General features: G+C 42.4%; 1 protein-coding gene across 4 annotated transcripts in view; it reads right to left on the bottom strand.

The window, feature by feature from the left end:
- The window catches only part of VCL (vinculin), a 113281-nt gene extending 101453 nt beyond the window's left edge, over positions 1–11828 (bottom strand). For all 4 annotated transcript variants that reach the window (XM_010852347.1, XM_010852349.1, XM_010852348.1 and 1 more), the window contains exon 1: positions 11542–11828. In XM_010852347.1, the coding sequence (XP_010850649.1) occupies positions 11542–11709 (168 nt within the window). In that variant the 5' untranslated portion in view covers positions 11710–11828. The remainder of the gene's footprint in view (positions 1–11541) is intronic.
- Positions 11829–14978: the final 3150 nt, after the last annotated feature.

Below are 14978 nucleotides of genomic sequence, written 5' to 3'. Positions count from 1 at the left end.
TATATTCTAGGCTGAATTACCTTGCGTGCGTGCATGCATGCTAAGTCACTTCAGTCATGTCTGACTCTTTGTGACCCTATGGACTGTAGCCCACCAGGCTCCTCTGTCCATGGGATTCTCAAGGCAAGAATACTGGAGTGGGTTGCCATACCCTTCTCCAGGGGAGTACCTTATATCTATATCTGATTTTGGTATTTGCTGACTCATACTAGATGCACGTTGCCAAAGCTATTCATTTACAAAGCATCAAAACTAATAGAGAATCCCAAACCCACGCTATATTTTTATTTACATTTACATACCCTGCATGATTCTGTGCTGAAAAGGATTATCCCCATCTGCACTCCAGGACTCTATACCTAGAATTTATTCATTCAGGAAACATGAATTGGATGATCCTACTGCATGCAATACCCCATGCTAAGCAATGATTTACAGCTGCTTTCCTAATTGACAGCTAAATTTTGCCAAGATTCACCCACGCATGATATACATTTTTCCAAAGAAGCAAAGAACAGTCTAGGGGTAGGGAAGCAGCAAGTGGTCTTCCCTCTTGTTCATTCAACAATCATTCCTTAAGACTCTTCTATGTGTCAAGCACTTCAATGGGTGCTGGAAATTCAGGGGCAAACACAGCAGAGCCAGTATTTGCCCATGGGACTCTAGAGGGAAAAAGATGTTAAAGAAGTAATCATCACACAAATAATGACTTATAATTATAAAAAGCACAATAAAGAAAAAAATAATTATATGATAGAGTGACCTAACATAGTTTTGAAGGCAGAGTCAAGGAGGTCAACCTTTGACTTTTTAGAGTCAACCCTAAAAAGCTGATATTTAATATGGATTAACAGAAATGATCCAAGTAAAGAACAGCTTTACTTCGAAATCCAAGTAAAGAGTAGCTCAGGCAGAGGGAACAGCCCATGTGATAGCCCACAAGCAGCACCCAGCTTTGAGGAAATGAATACCCACTGTGCCTAGAGAATCACAGGAAGAGGGAAGCTGAAGCCAATGATCAGAATTCTTTTCCTAACTGGGGGCACACCACCTGAGCGTTCTGCTGCTAGACCACTCATACTTTCTCCATGGCTCCAAGGAATAAAAACTATTGTTACCAACACACAATCCTTTAAGTAAATAATTTAAATTCCACAATAATTTGATGCATGGAGAGAATGTGGATAAGCTAAATCTTTTATAAGATCATAAATTTCACCTGTGTTTTAACAACTTGAGGCCACAGACCATATCTGAGTGTTGGACCATAAAGAAGGCTGAATGCCAAAGAATGGATGCTTTTGAATTGTGGCACAGGAGATAACTCTTGAGAGTCCCTTGGACAGCAAGATGAAACTAGTCAATCCTAAAGGAAATCAACCCTGAATATTCACTGGAAGAACTGATGCTGAAGCTGAAGCTCCAATACTTTGGCCATCTGATGTGAAGAGCCGACTCATTAGAAAAGACCCTGATGCTGGGAAAGATTGAGGGCAGAAGGAGAAAGGGGACAACTGAGAATAAGATGGTTGGATGGCATTACTGACTCAATGGACATGAATTTGAGCAAACTCTGGGAAATAGTGAAGGACAGGGAAGCCTGGCATACTGTGGTCCATGAGGTGACAATGAGTTGGACACAACTTAGTGACTGCATGACAACAAATCATTCAGAACACCAGGCAATGTGCATAGTAGAGTCTGATAACTAATTTTGCTGTTGAGTGACAGCCATACAATAAGAAAATTGAGTGTTACTAGAAATTTACCGGCACATTCAGATATCCTTATCTATTTGAATTAAATGAATAAAAACGTGTTGTCCACCTTACAGATAAAAGATGATCCAGTTCTCCAGGGATGGGGTGGGGACAGAGAGAAGGCTGGAAATACAGGGAAGCTAGATAAGTTGCTAGTTGGTCCCTCAACTTTCAAATCTAAGAACAAGTATACCATTTTTCTTTCTTCACAGAAAGCCTACCTATGGGAATAAGTTAAGCTTATTTCAAAAGAAGGAATGACTTTGGCTTGGACTGTGGCCAACTGCAATGAAATTCAGCCACTTTCCCCTTAAAAATCATTCAACTGGAAATCTTATCAGTGGGAAATTCTCTAAGGGCCAAGAGTCTATTTTCTGCAACTTAACAATACTTGTAAAACATTTTTAGTTCTAAGATTCACTTCTTCTCATCCTCTATACATACACACATCCCACATTCATACCAATCCAAAAAGCTGACTTCTGATAGAAGTTACAGTTTTTGGAATCTAAAGTTCCAATTATGTAACCAACACAATATAATATTTATGAATCTGTTTTTCCAGTGGTCATGTATGGATGTGAGAGTTGGACTGTGAAGAAAGCTGAGTGCCAAAGAATTGATGCTTTTGACCTGTGGTGTTGGAGAAGACTCTTGAGAGTCTCTTGGACTGCAAGGAGATCCAACCAGTCCATTCTGAAGGAGATGAGCCCTGGGATTTCTTTGGAAGGAATGATGCTAAAGCTGAAACTCCAGTACTTTGGCCACCTCATGCGAAGAGTTGACTCATTGGAAAAGACTCTGGTGCTGGGAGGGATTGGGGGCAGGAGGAGAAGGGGACGACAGAGGATGAGATGGCTGGATGGCATCACCGACTCGATGGCCGTGAGTCTGAGTGAACTCCGGGAGTTGGTGATGGACAGGGAGGCCTGGTGTGCTGCGATTCATGGGCTTGCAAAGACTCGGACACGACTGAGCGACTGAACTGAACTGAACTGAACTGAAGGGCAGAAGAGAATACCAAGTCATCCAATGGAGGCAAGAGATAGTGAGCTATCTTTATCATCATGAATAAACCTAGGATGACTAGCGGCTACAGTGAATATCAAAGCACAACACATTTATCACAGGAATACTATGAGCACAAGATGGGATAAGTGTGCATGTGCATGTGCACTCAGTCATGTCTGACGCTGTGCTACCCTATGGACTGTATGGACAGAGGATCCACCAGGCTCCTCTGTCCATGGGATTTTCCAGGCAAGAATATTGGGACCGGTTGCCATTTTCTCTTCCAGGGGAACTTCCAGACCCAGAGATCAAACTCCAGTCTCCTGCACCAGCAGGCAGATCCTTTACCACTGCACCACCTGGGATACCACGATAAGGACAATGCTGGGAATATCAAGAATATAACCAGTCTTTGCCCTCCAGAAACCAGCAGTCTTAGAGGGAGACAGCCTAGGGGAGTAGGGAGAGAGAGAGTAACAAGCACACAATCAATCAAATCAATTATCCAAAGATTGATGACCCAGCATATAAGAACAGAAGATCTACAAAGTTTTACCAAGGGACTGGAAAGAAAGCAAGCACTCCCTAACTGCCTATATCTAATTATACAAGTCCTCTTTTATTCATTACTCTATCATACCTTATCCCTTTGTGTACATAAAATGCACAAACTTATTCAACGTAAAGACCCCATATCTTTAAAGAGGATGTTGAGATTAGAAGTTCTTTCCGGACCCAGCCCATTATTTTGAACTTATTTCATTCGTCACTCACTTAAAGAGCTGTTGCTGCTGCTGCTGCTAAGTCGCTTCAGTAGTGTCCAACTCTGTGCGACCCCACAGACGGCAGCTCACCAGGCTCCCCCGTCCCTGGGATTCTCCAGGCAAGAACACTGGAGTGGGTTGCCATTTCCTTCTCCAATGCATGAAAGTGAAAAGTGAAAGTGAAGTCGCTCAGTTGTGTCCGACTCTTAGCGACCCCATGGACTACAGCCTACCAGGCTCCTCCATCCATGGGATTTTCCAGACAAGAGTACTGGAGTGGGGTGCCATTGTCTTCTCTGAAAGAGCTGTTAGCTAAGTATTATGGCTCCCCAAACAGCACATAGCAGTGAAAATCCTGGATAGTTATAACAGACTGGGTTTCCTTGCTTTTGTTTGCAAATTTTTGAGCAGTAAAGTGAATTAAATGGTTTGGGAGGAGGGGTGTTAGTGGTGGAAAAGGATAAGAACTGGTGCATCTATATATAGTTAAGTTTGTATTTATATCTGTGGAAACAAATGGGTTTGGACTAGAGGAAAAAGACTGGAAAAGGCTGAGAAACACTGTAAGAAGACTGTGACTATAGATTTTTATAAATTTCAACAACAAAAAGTATAATACTGTTGTAACAAGAAAAACTGTTCTTTTTGAAAGACTATATGAAGGTTCAGCATGACAAAAAATAATTATTGATAGTATACTATTCACTAGTATTATTTTAAATGAAAGATAAAACAGTTTAACTATGATAAAAATACAAATGAACAAAAATCCTCTACTTATATATTTATTTCAACTTCCTTCCCTAATTAACTTCTTTTGTAAATTATTAAGGAAAAACAAGTAAGATAGCCTTCCTCTCATAACCATTCCCAACAGAAACTGAATAAGAAAATTACAGAAAAAAAATCAGAGGAGTAGTCACCTAGATAACTCAAAACGTATGTTATCTGAACTTAACTGTGTGGCCCAATATACCCAAATGTATACTGTAAGGATTCTACAGGTCCAGACAAGTAACAGAAAGACAGATGAAAGCCTCCAATGGGAGGTCCTTCCTCACATATATAAACTTTCATCTCTGGGTGTTTCAGAGTCTTATTACAGATTTGAACTTTACCCCTTAAAGCTCACTCTGAAATATTTATACTACATAGCACTGAAGGCTGTTGGAGCTTAAAAAAGCCAAGGCTAAAGTTTGTTTTCTTCTTTTAGTCCTTTCTATTTGGGAAGATTTAAAAGCAGACTGGCCTGAAAGCAACATGAACTGACAGAATAACCCTTCTCAGCAAGAGTCCTGAGCATGGAGCATTATCCTAGAGAGAAAACTTGCTGGGATACCAACTGATCTCTGACATTTGCTCTTTCCATACAGCTACTTCTTTTGATATTGCTCTAATGCTGGTTTATTATGTAAAAATATACCCCACCGTCGTGACCATGACATAAGGTTCACTGAAAAAGTTGGGCCGCAGATCAGCCAAAACACAAAAAAGAACCAGATCAACTTTCTGAAATCTTTGTCTTCTGCCATATCGTTCAAGGAAATAAAAATCTTTTAATGAGGCATTGATGACTCATGGTATGATACTGCACTGTAACTAGCAGAGCTCTAAACACTATATCAACCCCTGGACTAAACTGTTAAATTTTAAAAAGACAAAACAATTCAAAAAGAATGCAAAATCTCAATGCCACTTTCAGACAGGAGGCAACATATTCGCACATTATGAATTTAGTAAGTGGCCTGCATAGTTGAAATGACTCTGAAACAGAGAACCACAACCCAAAATAGCCTAACACTTTTGTTATCTCAAACAATGGGCAGTTAGCCATTCATTCCTCCCTCTCAGTATACATTCTACTTGTTTCAGATGAGGCCTATTATAAATTTGAAGAGACTGTTCAAATTCAGTACACCAGATGTTTAAAAGCTGGGGATGGAAGATATTTGCCACACAAAAATTTCTATTATAATATTTTGTGCATAAAAAATGAATGATATGTATTCAGTATTTTTTAAGTTATATTTCATACCTATTACCAACTTGACACTGGAAATAAAGAAGCAAACACACAGACATGGTCCCTGCCATTGAGAAACCTTCAACCCAGTGAAGACAAATACTGACCAAGTATGATGGCTGTCAAAAGAGAAAAACAATACCCGCTATGCTAGCTGTATACTGTATTAAGATGTTCCCATCCTACCCTCTTTCAAGGTGTGCCAGCAAGACCAGGAAGTTGTCAGAAAGCTTTTAAAATAATGACCCTCTCAGTTGTGATACATATAAAACATAAGTATTATAGATATATATGTGTGTGTGTAAAAATAACCAGTAATTAAGTATATAAAATTACCAGACTACTCTTTTAACAAATATACAAGAAATATTAAAATCCAAATTAGTCCCATATCCATAAAAGCAGTTGCCTTAAAGCCGTCCTTACTCCTGACAAGGGCAAAAGGAGTCAGTTTAGGATACTGTGGTTGACAGCACAGGACTTTAACTTTTATTTTGTCCATAAAATATAAAATAACTTTTATTTTGTCCATGAAATATGAAATAACTTTTATTGTGTCCACTGTTATACCAGTGCTATTTATAAAACAGCTTTAGAAAAGCCCAACTTTCTATAGTGTCAGTATATATATAAACAAATACTTAAACTGGGGCTCCACTAAAATTATAAACATAGTTGTAGAAACAGAGTCTCCAAAACTCTTCCATTCTCTCAGTCATGAGCAGATTTAAGTCCCATTTGTATATCTCTTTTGATCTGTTCCAAATGAAACTTCATAATTCCCCAAAGAACCCACAAGCCTACTTTAAATATTATTTAAATATAAAGAAATCCTACAAACCTACTTTAAATACTATTTAGTTATAATAGACTTCAAGCTAAGCAGCTAAATACACTAGAAAAAGTCTTTATCTTTTACAGACATAAATACTTTTGTACTATCTGTATCTATTTTTTTTTAAGCTGCAGAATTAAATGTCACTGTGAAACAGAACACTACCTTCACATCATTTTTTTAATATAGGCCCTTCATACAGGCCATGCCAAAGGCAGGCTTTAAACAGATAATCTTGCCAGATCCAGGACAAGTGGACACAGCAAAGTAAAGTGAAAAAAGCAGAGGGTCCAGAGTGAGAGAAACAGAGTTCGAGTCCAAGCTCCACTACTAAGCAGCTGTGCCACTGCAGGCAGGTTACGTAACTGATTTACAGTATCTTCATCTGTAAAATTGGGAACATAGCAATATCTACCTTAAAGGATTGCTATGAGATTATATATATGTTTATATGAAAGCATTTTATAAACTATAAAGAATTATATATTCTTATTATTTACCTTAATTTTTCCTTAATATAGGAATGAATATTTCCATTTTAAAAATTAGAAAATACAGAATATTAAGAGAAAGATCACCCATAGCCCTGTCACCCAAACATTGCTATCTATTTTAAATGAAGTGAGTCCAACATCAACCAAAAGAAATTAAAGTAGGAATAATTTCAGATGTTAATACAGATAACATATTAACAACAAAATAAACTGCTGATTTCTTTTTAAGAACAGAACAGTCTTTCCCATTTATCAGTTTAAAGACAATGCTGCTATTTGTCCCAGAGCTGGTCCCAACAGGGTATGATATATGGGTGAGGCTCATAAAAGTCAAAGCCACAAAACTCCCAAAATAAATATTTCATGAGCCCCAGGAGTAATTACAAAACATGCCCTCAGATGCAATGGAGAAGGCAAAGTGTATGAACCCCATTAACAAAACTGGCATGACTTTACGGTCACAAAGACTCAGATTTCTATGGGCCACTTCAATGGGAAAAAAGAAAAATTTATATACCATGCTACAACACAGACAGCCGAAGACGTCTGAATTTTTCACATTGCTTTTATTTTTTTTTTTTTCACATTGCTTTTAGAACTTGTACCCCTCCTCTATTTTTCCTTTCCCACCCTTCTTTCTCCTAGGTCCCCTCTTTGTTTTATTACTGCATTAGAATCACTCTCTGTGTTTAAAATGGCCTTATTTTATACAATGGAATATTATTCAGCAACAAAAAGGAATGAATTTCTGACACATACTACACCACAGATGAAAACATTATGCTAAGTGAAAAGTCAGACACAAGAGGCCACATATTTTACGATTCCATTTACATGAAATGTCCAAAATGTGCAAATCCATAAAGACCGAAAGCAAATTGATGGTTGCCTAAGGCTGGAGTATTAGGGGATGGGAGAAAATCAGTGAATGTAATGGGTATGAAGTTTCCTTCTGAGGGAACAAAAATGTCCTAAAATTAGACTCTGGAGATGTTGTACAATTCTATAAATACACTGAGAAACAGGGAATTGTACACTTTAAATGAGTGAATTGTATGGTATGTAAATTATATATCAACAAGCTGTTTTTTTTTAAATGATCTTATTCACTAGAAAAAAGACATGTAAATAATCTCATCCTACCCTCTCTCTAAGGGTGGAGTAAAAGTGATGACTCAATTGTGATGATACATATATCAAGTGACCAGACTACTTTTACTTAACAAATAACATGAAAAATTGCAAATCCAAATGTTTTGCTTAATGATTCCCTAAGTCAAAACTTGGTCCTCCCTCAGATTCTCAGTAATTCTATGACTCTGTTCAGGTAGTCCTTTCTACCTATAATGCCTTTCTTAAGCTAAGCTAAGCTAAGTCACTTCAGTCGTGTCCGACTCTGTGCGACCCCAGAGATGGCAGCCCACCAGGCTCCCCCATCCCCGGGATTACCACATCCTTAAATGTTCAAATACCATCTTCTTTAAGGCCAGTTCAGAGGTTATCTTCTCCATAAAGTCTTCCCCATGTTCTCAAGAAAAGTGACCTCATCTTCCTCTGAACTTCCATACATCACTTTCTCTGGGCCACTTATGACTTTCAATCCAATATTATACTTACTCTGGCCAACATAATACTTACTGCTTTGATGTTAAAAAGGGGTTCTCAATAAATACCGATCTGATAAGTGGATGACCACTGCTTAACAATGCAGAATTTCATCATCATTGGGTATATTTTCATTTTGGAAATATTCAAAAGTCACTTTAGACTCAAAAATAGTAGTAAGGTTAAGCAATACCCACTTCAGACAAAATTTTCTTGACCAAAATAAAACAAATTTATTTGTATATATATAATCTGTTAAAAAAAAAAAAATCCCAAAGAGAAACATTGGAATAGGGATATAGCCTCCCAAGGTAACTGAAAGAAATGTGAATTGCATACATTTTGGAATACTTGTTCAAAAATCAGATTCATTAGAGGAACATCACATTTCTTCCCTGAGAGTTCTATAATCAGGCTCTACTAATTCTTCTTCCACTGTATTTCTAAAATAGTCCTATTTCCTGCTCCATTTTGCCTGCCAAACCCAAAGTCCTCTCATTTTCTTCATGACCAACCAATTTTTAGTCTCCTAATTTATCTGCCTTCCCATAGTTCCTTCTTTCCTTCAACAATATCAAGCCATCCCATGTGCCAATGTTAAGGGTAGGAACTGGGGAGCACATACATATCATATGAGACACAATCTAGTTAGGAACTTGACACATGTACACAATTCATCACAATATTCAGTAGCATATACACAAGGGCCACAACAGTCACCCAGAATTCCAAGCAATGGGTAAATCCTCTGGGCTCCCCAGAACACAATCTATACAGTTTCCCTCACACACTCTTATCCTCTCCCTTCCATTCTTTTTCATTTTATTGGACTTGTGTTAAACTGCCCATACAGCATGCACCAACTTCAGCTCCAGTTTCTCTCCAGCTTGCCTCCCTGAGCAAGTCAAGACAATCTACTTGCTGTAACCTGGAAGTGACTTAATCACAAGTACTTTTGTTCACCACTGACTATCAACACAATCCTCCTCACTTTCTCTCTGCTAACTCCTATCAAATTTCTTCTTTTGTAATGTATTGTAAAGTATGTAATAATTTTGTTTTTAGCTTATCACTGCCCTCGTTTCTTCTGTTTGTCTCACGGAATCTATTACAATGTTTACTAAGGGACTGTATCACAGCCATCTATGGAGCTTCTTAAAAACACAAAGACCTTGACCCAACCTCCTCAGTAAGTCTGGGATGGGAGCTGGACATCTTTATTTCTAAAAAGCCCCACTGGTGATTCTAATGCACATTTCAACCTGAAAACCTGATTTATTAAAATGTTCCCTATACAACAGACATTCAATTCTTATTAATTCATGCACTGAAGCTCATAAATAACTTTTCTCTAAATAGCCTAGCCAGATATCAGCCCCTAGACTACACCAGCTCTGTTCCAAGTGCAACATGTGGTTTTAAGATTTCATTTCCTGAAGTACTCCTTGGAGGGACACTATTACCTTGTCTCTTTACATTGTTTCCTATTTGTTGAAAAATGGAGGCCTGGAATGCAGCCATGTTAGACAACACTACATAAGAATGCACTCTGGAGCCTTAGATTAAAATAAGTTATAAAAAAAATAAGAACAATGTAGAACTAGAGATTTTGAGTGAACACAGTATTCTTCCTGAGTACAGTCTAACTAAATACAGGGAAAACAGATGGGGAATTTGGTCAGTAGTGTCTTCTAGTTACCAGTCTCCTGAACTGGGCCCCTGAAGACTGAGGAAGACTTTCAGCAGCTGAAGTGCATTGAAGTGCTCTAATCAGATAAGGAGCCCAAGCCGCACCCAGACTCACAGTGGCCTCGCAGCCTCCTAACTACCCTGACACACTCTATTTACACAGCTCGGTGGGGAAGCCTTAGGAACTTTTTCCGAAGTTGCTTCTCACAGGCAGCAGCCTTCTGAGTCACCCACCCAGGGTGGGAAAGAAAAGTGTGATATTAGCCAGCGGGGTGTTAGGAGACTGGGCACCTCTTTTCCATTTCAGAAGCGGGCTCTGCCTCCTCCAGGAACCACCTCAGTTACGAGTCACCGCTGTGGGCGACAGGGGTCTGCGGAGCCACTTAGCCATCCAGGAAAGTTGTGGCTTGGGGAGGAGACGCCCCGTTCTTTTCTCCGGCAGGGGCCGCAGATCCCAGATTCCACAGGCCTCTCCCGGCAGCTCCATCTTGCTTCCTGTCAGGAGGAGGGGCCGAGGAGGAGGGCCCCCGGGTCTGGAAAGGCCCCAGGGGGAGGAAGCCGTGTGACAGCAGGTAAAGCCAGGTGGAAATCTCCACAGGAGTTGGGGGAGGGGGCGGTAATGAAAAGCAGCGGGGTTAAGCGAAAGGGGGAAAGGGATTGGTGCCCACGAATTACTGCATAAAGAAGTCACCCGGCGTTTGTGAGTGCCAGAGGTGTGAGCAGAAGTAGACTCCTCAGGAAGGGAGGAGACAGACATGAGGGGTCAGTAAGACAAGTGGACAAAAGGACCGGACCCGCGGAGCTCTCGGAAGGGGTGGTGGGTGAGGCAGGTTTCAAGGTGAGGGGCAGAAGTATCAGAAGGGAGAACAACGTGGCTCCTATTTAAGAATCCCTGGAAGGAGAGGCAGGGAGTCAGTAGAGGAACCCGCCAGCCCAGAGGCCAGGCTGGGGAGGCCTAAAAAGGAGCTGAGAGCAAGGCTGTCAACGGGAGGGGCGACAGCCAGCTTAAGGAAAGGGGCTATCAGACAACCTAACACCTAGCATTTACTGAGCGGTTACTACAGGTCATAAGCGGGGCTAAGCACTTTATAAATACCACCTCACTGAATGTTCACAAGAAACCCGCAAGGCAGGCATTATTAGGATTGTCCCCATTTTATAGATGAGGAGACTGAAGCTCAGAGAGGCCCGAGGGCTCGCTCAAGGTCAGAGAGCGGGGGAGTCAATATTCAAACCTGAGGCGATCTGGCTCCCGAGTCCACGCGCAAACTCACAGGCAGTGACCGGGAACCGTGAGGCGAGCCAGGACCCCAGGAACGTCTCCCGCCCCCGATCCCCATCCCAGGCCCAGCGCACTCACCCGAACGAGGTTGCTGACCGCCGCCTGCACGGCGGCCACAGGCGCGGTGAGGTCAGGGATGGCTTTGCCGTCCACCTCGCCTTCCTCGTGCATAATCACCAGGTGCGAGATCTGCTGCGCCACCGGCTCCAGAATGCTCTCAATCGTGCGCGTATGAAACACCGGCATCGCGGCGGCGAGCGGGGCGGCGAACCGCGGGCTACAGAGAACTGAGAACCAGGGGCCGGGGACCCGCACGGAGACGGACTCGGAGCAGCGACTACAGAGTCGGGGCTTCCCTCAGTGTAACCAGCCTCACGGGCGCTCCGCCCGCTCCCGCCGCCGCGCCCAATGGAAGCGCCGCTCAGACCCAGGACTCCACTCCTATTGGTCCCTCTTTGATATGCTCCGCCCCCGCAACCGCGCCGCCAAGACCCCGCCCCGCCCCCATTCCCAAGGGAGGGGCCTGGGATTGGGGCTGCGCCGCAGGGATTGCGACCGGATTCCCGAGCCCTAACGCCGGGCGCTCCTTATAAGGGCATGGTGGGAGCGGAGCGAGCGGCTGGAGCCGGGGGCCCCGCCCCCGAGGCCGCCTCCCGCTTCGGCTCTGCAGAACTCCGCCCCTCTGCAGAATCACCTCAGTGGGGCGGGGTCTCCTCACCTCTGGCGGCGCTGGAGTCTGAGGAGACCCGAGAGCCATTAGTCTGTTCCCTGCTCCCCAAGTTTTCCCTTCACACGACGCCCTAAAAATACTCTTTCCACTTCCTCTCCGTAATGCTTTCAAACAGCAGAGGTGCCCAGAGGAACATGTGTCCCATTCATTCACACATAGCGCAGGCACACACACACACACACACACTTCACCCACTCCCATCCTCAGAGATAGTCACTGTTAACAGTTCGGTGTGCAGGATTTACACCTTTGCTTTAGCCCTGTCTACTCACTATCTTGTACATATATATTTTCTGAGTAAGTGGCATTAAACATTTTCCAGGAATTTGATTTTTTTTTCCCCTTAAATAAAATCCCCTTGGTTATCTCTTTCTTGGTAAATACAAGTCTAGGTGGATCTCATTCTTTTGATGGCTGCATGATATTCCATTGCATGAAATCAGTTTCCTAGTAATGGACATTTTGATTTTTCCCTATTCAACAGTTCTGCATGAATATAATGGTTCTTGCTTCTGTATTGTTATTTTTTAGTCACTAAGTCATGTTTGACTCTTTTGCCACCCCATGGACTTCCAGGCTCCTCTGTCCATGGGATTTCCTAGGCAATAATACTGGAGTGAGTTGCCATTTCCTTCTCCAGGGCATTTCCCAACCCAGGGATCAAACCCACATCTGCATTGGCAGGCAGATTCTTTACCACTGAGCCACCAGAGAAGCCCCTCGATGTATTTAAGGAGAACCTAGAAATGAAGTGAAAAATGCAAAAATCCATACATTTTGATAGATAAGACCAAATTGCCTAATCTTCTCACAGCATGCTGTGTAGAAGACATCTTCTAAATGTCTTCCTCACCTCAAAATCTCTTGCCTAAGCTTCCCCATTCCAAGATGAAACACTTTCATTGATACCTCCAAGCAGAAGATGCTCAAGTCAAAGGCAAGTGTTTTTCAAGGACCTGTATTTTGCAAGAGGCTAAACTAGTGTGTGTTTCACTGTGCAATTCTTGTTTTTGCCTAGTAGTATACATCTTGTTTCTACCTTGTGTTACTAAGTCCTCTACTTTTCCTTCTCATAGTAGCTCTACGTTTTTGTTACTGCTTTCATGTCCTTATAGGCAATGGATTTCTCTATTTTAAGCTAACATTTATTTGTTATTTTCTAAGTTCTACAAGGAGATCCAACCAGTCCATCCTAAAGGAGATCAGTCCTGGGTGTTCACTGGAAGGTCTGATGTTGAAGCTGAAACTCCAATACTTTGGCCACCTGATGCAAAGAGCTGACTCATTTGAAAAGACCCTGATGCTGGGAAAGATTGAGGGCAGGAGCAGAAGGGGATGACAGAGGATGAGATGGCTGGATGGCATCACTGACTCACTGGACATGAGTCTGGGTAGGCTCTGGGAGTTGGTGATGGACAGGGAGTCCTGGCGTGCTGCAGTTCATGGGGTCGCAAAGAGTCAGACAGACTGAGTGACTGAACTGAACTGAACTGAACTGAAGTTCTAAGAAACTTAGAATTTGATACTTTGTAATTTCTAAGATCACACACAGGACCAGCTACTAAAGTTGTGGGGCTCAGTGCAAAATAAAAATGTGGATCAAAAAGCAGGAAAAAGTGCAGTTAAAGATGCTAAAATGTAAAGCTTACTCCTTTCTTTGGTGGTCTCTCTCTCAACCTGTCATAGTATTTTTATCTGCTATTTAATGTCACACTTCCTGGGCAGGGGTATACCTTTGGCATAAATTCAGATCCCCCCATAGGAAGTTGGGGGCCCATGCAACCTACTGGCTGCCTGAAGCCCCCACCTGCTAGCTGCTGGACTAACATGCTATTCCCAGCGAAGGACAAGGAGGCCAAGTCAAGCATCTCCCCTTCCCATAGGCCTGCCTCCTAAACTCACAGTAATTGGGTGACCTCCAAAGGTATTACAACCTCCACACTGAGACCCTCTCTGTAATGATAAAGAAAGGCAAGAAGCTCACCCCCACTGAGTTAAGTGCAAAGAAATGCTGCGGCATCGATATTAAATAGCTTAGGTTGAGAATAGCCACCCACTTGCCTAACCCTAGATACTATTGGTGGAACACACAGAGCCCTGCCCAAGGCAGAGTAAGGCAGAGTAGTAGGTAATAGTCACTAAATTGGGCAGGGGAGCCTGACTGGGGTCTAGGGGCCGTCGTCTAGACCACCAAGGGATGTGGTGGAAGGGAGGACCATGCAGTAGCTGAGGGCCAGCGTCTAGACCATCCAAGGGATGTGGTGGAAGGGAGGACCATGCAGTAGCTGAGGCTCCTAGCCCCTGGTGTCTGTTCCAGTTGTCCCAATGGACTTCTCTGCTAAAGTACAAACTCAAAGATAAAATTATTAAGAATCAAGACAGTGACTGCAAAGCATGTGGCCCCAAATATGAAGTTCTGAATATAGGGCGCTGTGTAACTATACTGATTGTGTACCCATGAACCTGGCCCTAGTTACATAGCTGGTAACCTACATCTGACCATGACTGACTTAATTATTAAACAGCTCCCTAGGAACTCCCATTCCTTATGGAGCCTCGTATCAAATCTATTAAAACTGTTATCTAGCCCTACCACAGTTGGGCTTCCCTGGTGGCTCAGACAGTAAAGAATCTGCCTACAATGTGGGAGACCTAGGTTCTATCCCTGGGTCAGGAAGAACCCCTGGAGAAGGGAATGGCAACCCACTCCACTATTCTTGCCTGGAGAATTCCATGGACAGAAGTCTGGTGGGCACAGTCCATGGGGTCCCAAAGAGTCAGACAC

This window comes from Bison bison, unplaced genomic scaffold (assembly GCF_000754665.1).
Source record: "Bison bison bison isolate TAMUID 2011002044 unplaced genomic scaffold, Bison_UMD1.0 scf7180017864309, whole genome shotgun sequence".
Classification (NCBI taxonomy): Eukaryota; Metazoa; Chordata; class Mammalia; order Artiodactyla; family Bovidae; genus Bison; species Bison bison.
The sequence above is the reverse complement of the archived record's forward strand: the minus strand, read 5'-3'. Positions and strand labels throughout refer to the sequence as shown.